Source organism: Meles meles, chromosome 8 (assembly GCF_922984935.1).
Source record: "Meles meles chromosome 8, mMelMel3.1 paternal haplotype, whole genome shotgun sequence".
NCBI lineage: Eukaryota > Metazoa > Chordata > Mammalia > Carnivora > Mustelidae > Meles > Meles meles.
In genome coordinates this window covers 7756844-7763626 of record NC_060073.1, presented here as the reverse complement: position 1 = coordinate 7763626, position 6783 = coordinate 7756844, and the positions used below count along the sequence as shown (strand labels likewise).

The 6783-nt window shown below is 59.2% G+C and overlaps 2 protein-coding genes across 9 annotated transcripts; both read left to right on the top strand.

The window, feature by feature from the left end:
- The first annotated feature begins 6 nt into the window (after positions 1-6).
- NUDT22 (nudix hydrolase 22) lies at positions 7-2771 on the top strand. Of its 4 annotated transcripts, none has more exons than XM_046015051.1 (6): positions 7-27; positions 371-868; positions 1180-1278; positions 1968-2065; positions 2197-2290; positions 2608-2771. In XM_046015051.1, exons 2-6 carry the CDS (start codon positions 389-391, stop codon positions 2707-2709), a joined length of 873 nt encoding a protein of 290 aa, XP_045871007.1. In that variant the 5' UTR covers positions 7-27; positions 371-388; the 3' UTR covers positions 2710-2771. The 4 variants fall into 4 exon arrangements, with proteins under 4 accessions (XP_045871007.1, XP_045871006.1, XP_045871008.1 ...); XM_046015050.1 differs by lacking the exon at positions 7-27 and adding an exon at positions 45-88; XM_046015052.1 differs by lacking the exons at positions 7-27; positions 2608-2771 and adding an exon at positions 2378-2598 and having other exon boundaries at positions 95-868.
- A 352-nt stretch (positions 2772-3123) lies between these two features.
- DNAJC4 (DnaJ heat shock protein family (Hsp40) member C4) lies at positions 3124-6736 on the top strand. 5 transcript variants are annotated; one of them, XM_046015055.1, is made up of 8 exons: positions 3124-3217; positions 3635-3727; positions 4577-4670; positions 5161-5360; positions 5456-5620; positions 5817-5835; positions 6330-6412; positions 6509-6711. In XM_046015055.1, the coding sequence occupies exons 1-8, from the start codon at positions 3153-3155 to the stop codon at positions 6609-6611; spliced, it is 822 nt and encodes a 273-aa protein (XP_045871011.1). In that variant the 5' UTR covers positions 3124-3152; the 3' UTR covers positions 6612-6711. The 5 variants fall into 5 exon arrangements, with proteins under 5 accessions (XP_045871011.1, XP_045871010.1, XP_045871014.1 ...); XM_046015058.1 differs by having other exon boundaries at positions 3125-3217; positions 5456-5566; XM_046015054.1 differs by lacking the exon at positions 5817-5835 and having other exon boundaries at positions 5456-5566; positions 6509-6736.
- Positions 6737-6783: the final 47 nt, after the last annotated feature.

Here is a 6783-nt window from a genome sequence, read left to right as displayed (position 1 = left end):
GGCGGAGCCTGTGGGCCGCGTAGTTCGGTGAGTGGCGGCTGGAGGCTTGAGCTTCCGGATCCTGCGAGGGCGTCTCGGCGCCCCAGGGGTTGGTGGCAGGACCCTGGGATTGGGAGAAATGGGGATAAATGGGTGACTGGACTCAGGACCTCTGGGTGGTAGAGATGCGCGGGAGTCCCAGGGATGTCTGGCAGCAGGAATCTCGGGGCTCTTGCTGGGATAAGACACTCTCCTTCCCAGGGAGAGGTCAGAGTGGATCAGAAGGGCTGGGGGAACCCTAAGGAGGTCTGTGGCCCAGGGGGCCAGCTGCTTGGCTCAAGGGTCGCTGTGGGGCTGTCGGGGTGACAGTCCCGGCTGTGTCCTCCCCCAGAGTGGCCCTGTCCAGACCATGGACCCTGAGGTGTCTTTGCTGCTGCGGTGCCCCCCAGGTGGGCTGCCAGAGGAGCAGGTACGGGCTGAGCTGAGCCCAGACCATGACCGCCGTCCACTGCCAGGAGGGGACGAGGCCATCGCTGCCATCTGGGAGAGCCGGCTACAGGCTCAGCCCTGGCTCTTTGACGCCCCCAAATTCCGCCTGCACTCAGCCATCTTGGCCCCCACTGGCTCACAGGGACCACAACTGCTCCTGCGCCTGGGCCTGACTTCCTACCGAGACTTCCTGGGCACTAACTGGGCTGGCTCGGCGGGCCAGCTGCAACAGCAGGGGGCCACTGACTGGGGTGACAAGCAAGCCTACCTGGCAGACCCGCTGGGGGTTGGCGCCATGCTGACCACAGCAGATGACTTCTTTGTCTTCCTGCGTCGCTCTCAGCAGGTGGCCGAAGCACCCGGGCTGGTGGATGTGCCTGGGGGGCACCCTGAGCCTCAGGTGAGATGCCAGGCTGGGTGCAAAGGCACAAAGATACAAAAGGCTTTGTTTTCCTCATCCTTTAAGGGGAGGGGGGAGGTGGCCTGGTGCTTATCTGAGTGGGAAACTAGGGGATGATGGGGGGCGTGGGATGAGGGGTGGGGAGCAGAGAACTAGCCGGGTCTCTGGTTGTCCACATGGAAATGTGGGCCTGGGTCAGGGGATCACCAGGACTCTTACTCTGTGCATAGCCAGGCCCTAAGGGCCAGCAAATATGGGGGAGGCAGGGAGGGAAGAGATGGAGAACAGGGGCTGAGCCTGACCTCTCCCAGGCCGTGTGCCCTGGTGACAGTCCCCTGCACGAGAACCTCCCTGGGGAGCTGGTGGTGCATGAGCTCTTCTCCAGCGTCCTCCAGGAGATCTGTGACGAGGTGAGTGCGGGGTAGCCCAGACAGGTGGGCAAGAAGGGAGGGGTTAGAACATGCCAGAATTCCCCAGGTATGGGCTGGCAGGAGGGTCTGCAGGCATCTGGCCTTGGGGGAAGAGCTTGGCTTTGCGGTTAGGCACAAGTGGAGTGGAATTCTAGCCCTCGTATCTTGTGTGTCTCAAGCTCTTCTTTAAAATGCGAACAAGAGGGGCGCTTGGGTGGCTTAGTTGGTTAAGCATCTGTCTTTGGCTCAGGTCATGATCCCAGGGTCCTGGGATCAAGCCCTGCGTTGGGCTCTCTGCTCGGCGGGGAGCCTGCTTCTCCCTCTGTCCCTCTGCCATTCTTGTGCTCTCGCTCTCTCTCAAATAAATAAAACCTTAAAAAAATTTTTTTTAAAAACTGAAAAAAAGGCAACAATGATAAATGTCTTGCTTACTCCACTCCCCCACCCCACCCCTGCGCTGTGTGTTGAAAAGAGGAGTTAATGAGAGTCCCAGTGACTCCTGACTTCCCTTGGGTGACCCTGGGCAAACTGTTTAGTTTCTTGAGTTCTCCTTTCCCATCTGTAGTATGAACATGCCTAAGAGGGCGCTTGAACTACTAACTGTAAAATGCTTTGCAAGGATAATGTTCTTCATTGAGACGGGCAGGGATGTGGGCAGTGGGCACTGACGGGTGGATCCCCTGTCCCAGGTGAACGTGCCACTGTCCACCCTGAGCCAGCCACTGCTGTTGGGCATTGCCTGCAATGAGACCAGTGCCGGCCGCGCCAGTGCTGAGTTCTACGTCCAGTGAGTGGGCTCTGGGGTACAGGGTTCTGGGGTAGGTGGGTGGTCCAGGGGAATGGCTGAGGCAGCTGGGGTTTCCCAGGGACCCTCCAGGGACTGGACACTCCCCAAGCCACTCTCCTGTCCTTTTCCAGGTGCAGCCTGACTTCTGAGCAGGTGAAGAAGTACTACATGAGTGGGGGAGCTGAGGCCCACGAGTCCACGGGAATCATCTTTGTGGAGACACAGGTGTGAAATGGCAAAGTGTGTCCTGCTTGGACAAAGAGCTTGTGTTGGGTTTGGCACAGGCCAGATGATACATGTCTGTCTCCCCAGGGCTTGGTCAGATGGGGCCGCGGAATCTCTTAGAACTTTCCTCCAGAGCCACAAGGCCTCTTTGGGGATGCCCTCAGTCCAAGAGAGGGCCAGGAACCTCTTCAGCCTCCTTAACATATCTCCCTAGAGACGGTGAAGTGCAGAGGGTTCTGAGGCTTAGGAACGCTGGGGCACGGCTCCCACAAGAGACCTGAGGGCTGGATGTTGGGGGTCTTACTCTCTCCCCACAGAGGGTACGGAGGTTGCAGGAGACCGAAATGTGGACTGAGCTCTGCCCGTCGGCTAAAGGTGCTATCTTCCTCTACAACCAAGTCCGGGGAACTCCCCCATGAGTCGCCCGAGGGCCCCCAACCCTAGCACGACTTGGAAGACAATAAAGGGCTTTATTCTTGGATTCCATTGGCATCTGCTGTTTCTCTGAGCCAGAGATGGACCGCTGGGAGAGACCTGGGTGGCTGAGAGGCAGGACGAGCGTCGGGAAACAACAAAAACCCAGCCTCCGTTCTCCCCTCTGCAAACTAGAATGAGGACGAACCCCCTTGCCAGGCCGTGGTGAGGGTCCGGGCCTCCTATGGGGTGGAAGCTGCTTTACGAAAGCTGTCTTGCTGCAGAGCAGAGTAACAGCCATATTCCCGGGACAGAGCAACGGAAGCGGGGTCGAAGGCCTCAGCGAGAGCAGGCAAAGGCCCTCTTGCTTCGCCGACCGGCGCCCGCCGTCTTTCCGCAGGTCCGCGGGCTTCGACCTCGTTGGGTGGGCCCGAGGCGCCAAAAGCCAATGGGTGTGCGGGGTGTGGCCTTTGACGTACGTCCGGACCTTCGCGTTCTGTGGGCGGGGCCTCGGTGTGTAAGCCAATGAGAACGCGGGGGCGGGGTCCACATAGAGGCAGGAATAGGCGGCCGCGGAATCTGTGAGCGCTGCGGGGGCGGGGCGCGGCGGGGCAGGGCGGGCCCCTCCTTCACCCGCCCACCCCGAGGCTCCCAGGGTGGGGAGGGGGTCCCGGCGTCCGGGACAGCTGGTCCCGGACACCGAGGCCAGTGTGGGGACGGGCTCCGCACGCCCGGGTCAGAGGCAGGGTCAGGTCCAGGACACTAGGGTCTGGTCCTGGAAAGGAGGCCCCGCCGCCCCTGGGTTTCCCGAGGCAGCTTCAGTTTGCCTTCGCAAGTAAACCGGGCCAGGCCCTTCCCTTTGGCCCCGGAGTGCTTGAAGTGTCCCATCCTGGTCCCGATGCACTCCTTTTTGTGGCCTCCTGTCACCAGCTGCCTGCCTGTCGCCATGCTGTCCCTGTGCCTGTGCCGGTCGTGGCACCGCAGCCCTGCCACCCGGCTCTTCTCAGCGGCCTCGGGGCAGCGGTGAGTCGGGGGCAGGGGGCAGGGCCCCATCATTCAGTGGGTTTTCGTTGAGGAGGGCCTGCCCAGCTCCAGGCCTGGACCTAGGCACTACGATAGTTGTGATCTCTGTCAGGTGCCTTACAGGCTTGTTTCAGGTAACCCTCACCTTCACGACTGAGGACACGAGATCAAAGATTAAGGGACGACCCCCAAGATCATACAGCGAGTTAAGTGGCAGTAGTGGAGTTTGAGTCCAAGCCACTCAGTGCTCTTTTCATGACTGTAGTGGTCGTCAAGCATCGCTGTGCAGCCGGGTGGGCGGGGGTGGGGTGGGGTGGGGGTGTGGCTTACGAATATGCAGATTCCCGGGCCTGGTTCTGGAGAGTCTGATGCGCAGGAATGAAGTGGGGCTCAGGAATCTGGTTTTGGGGTTTTTTGCTTTTGCTTTTGTTTTTTAAACAAGCTTTCTGGGTGTTGAGGGCTACACACTGAGATGTTCTGATCTGCACCATACCTGAAATGCTCAAAAAGTGAGGGGTGATTTGCAGGTGGAGCTCCCTTGGCCTCAGCTTCCTGACATCCTGGTTCCTTCCTTCCTTTCTTTTTCTTTCTGTTTTTTTTCCTTCCTTCCTTCCTTTCTTCTCTTTCTTTCTTCCATCCTTTCTTCTTTTTCTTTCTTTTCCTGTTTGTCTTTCTTTCTTTTTCTTCCTTTTCTTTCTCTCTCTCTCTCTTTCCTTCCTTCTTCCTCTTTTTTTTTTTAACCTCCTGGTTTCTGAGTTGAGTGTGGTGGAGAGGGTTGGCTGGGAGGGGGAGGGGAGGAATATCCTCTGTGTTTCCATAGCCCCTGCAGTTTCTGGCCTATCTCCACAGGTCTGGCCCCAGGAACTACTATGAACTGTTAGGGGTGCATCCCGGTGCCAGCACTGAAGAAGTTAAACGAGCTTTCTTCTCCAAGTCCAAAGAGGTACCAGTGGTCCTAGGTGGGGAGGAGGGACGGTCAGTCTGAGCTGGATAAGGTACATTTCAGATTCCCGGGAGTGGAGTTGAGTGGCTCAGTCTGGATGGTGCCACATCCCTCAGCATGCAGAGAGTGGGAGTTGCCCCCAGGGCAGAGGTCTGGCCAGTTGGGAGGAAAGGTTGGGGGCAGGCGCCAAGGATTCTGTGTGATGGGCTGGATGTGGTTCTTTTGAACTGCCTGCTCTTGAGAAAGCCTGGACCAGGGCATATAGTGAGAGCCAGGCAGAAGGTGGGGAGGGCTTAAACAGGGGAGGGGGCAGGAGTCTGTGCTTCCTGACTCTCTGGCCTTCTAGAAGGGTGGGCAGCCCTGAGAGGGAGGATTACTGGCCAGGCAGGGCCTCTGGGGATGGTTTGAGCCTTTGAGGGTGGACGTTACCGGGCTGGGTTCTGTGAAGGGACATGGAAAGAGAGCTGACGGGAGTCCTATCCCTCCCCAGCTGCACCCCGACCGGGACCCTGGGAATCCAGCCCTGCACAGCCGCTTTGTGGAGCTCAGTGAAGCATACCAAGTGCTCAGCCGAGAGCAGAGCCGCCGAAGCTACGATCACCAGCTGTCCTCCGCAAGTCCTCCAAAGCCTCCAGCAACCGCGGCCCATGCCAGGTCTGCTCATCAGGCACCCAAGTATCAGGCACACAGGTACAGTCGTCCTGCCCCTTGCTTGGCCCACCCCCCCCCAAGTCTCCTAGGGAGCCTCATCCCACACTTCCTTTCTCCTCCCTCCTCCCTCCCAGCGGCTCCTGGGAACCCCCCAATGCCCAGTACTGGGCCCAGTTTCCTGGTGTGAGGCCTCAGGGACCAGAGTCGAGGAAGCAGCAGCACAAACACAACCAGCGGGTTCTCGGGTACTGCCTCCTGATCATGCTGGCGGGCATGGGCCTGCACTATGTCGCCTTCAGGTGCCTCCCTGCCTTCCCCCTGGGCAGAGGGCAGAGGGTGGGGGGAGCCCAGTGTGGTCAGCCATACATCCACACCGCCTCTGGGGCCTGCACTTTTGTGTCTCTCCAGCTAAGAATGGCACAAAGTAGGTCTCCTGAGCATCATCTCCTGGGCAAAGGCAGCTCTGCTCCCACTAAAGGCTAATGTCATTTTCAGGTTTTTTTGGCATCTGAAGGTAAATCTTTGGTGCTGCTGCCAGGGCATGCTGGAGTCAAGCAAGATCCCGCACAAGAAGGAAATATGTTGTAACTGGGCCTCACCGGCAACTGTCCTCACTTGTTGGGCAATCGGCTGTCTCCCTGCCACTCTTTTATGCACGCCATGGGTACCAAGGTTCTACAGCAAAGATACCTAAGGGCTGATGCTCACAGCCAGCAGCCTGCCTAGCTCAGTGGTGGAGTGAGATGTACACCCTTTCTAGTCTCCTGTGAGGAGGAACACCCTGATGTTCGGAGCTGTGGTCACCCCCTTCAACAGGGCAGCCAGGGACCTGGGTCACCAGTGGACCCTGGATAAGCGGCGGCCATTCTGGGCTCCTCTCCCCACCTAGCACAGGCAGTTGGCCTGAGGTCCTCACCTATGAGGAGACCCTAGAGTGGCCTGGATGGCGTGGGGGTGGATTTGGGGGGCCGCAGGGATTGGGGTGAATTGTAACCCCCTTGCAGGAAGCTGGAGCAGATACACCGGAGCTTCATGGATGAAAAGGATCGGGTCATCACAGCCATCTACAATGACACACGGGCACGGGCCAGGTCTGTCCTGCGCTCCGTCCTGCCCTCTCCCTTCACTGTCCTGGCACCACCCGCTGGGATGCTCTGTCCTGACCACCCAGGTGCTTTCCCCTGCAGGGCCAACAGAGCCAGGCTCCAGGAGAAACTGCAGGGGCAGCAGCTGCAGCCCCCACCTGGAGGCCCAGGGATCGCGCCTCCGGACACCGGCACCCGGCCGTGATCGAGCGGCTCACTTGGACGCGGGCTGCCGGTTGTTTCCTCCTTGCTACCCCGCGGGACTTGCCACCCCTCGAAACGCGTGCAATAAAGTGCTTCTCAGAGCTTGAGTCCCGTTCCTTGCTTCAAACCCAGCGGCCCCCTCCCGGGGCCTCGCGGGGAGAACCGCACCCCGC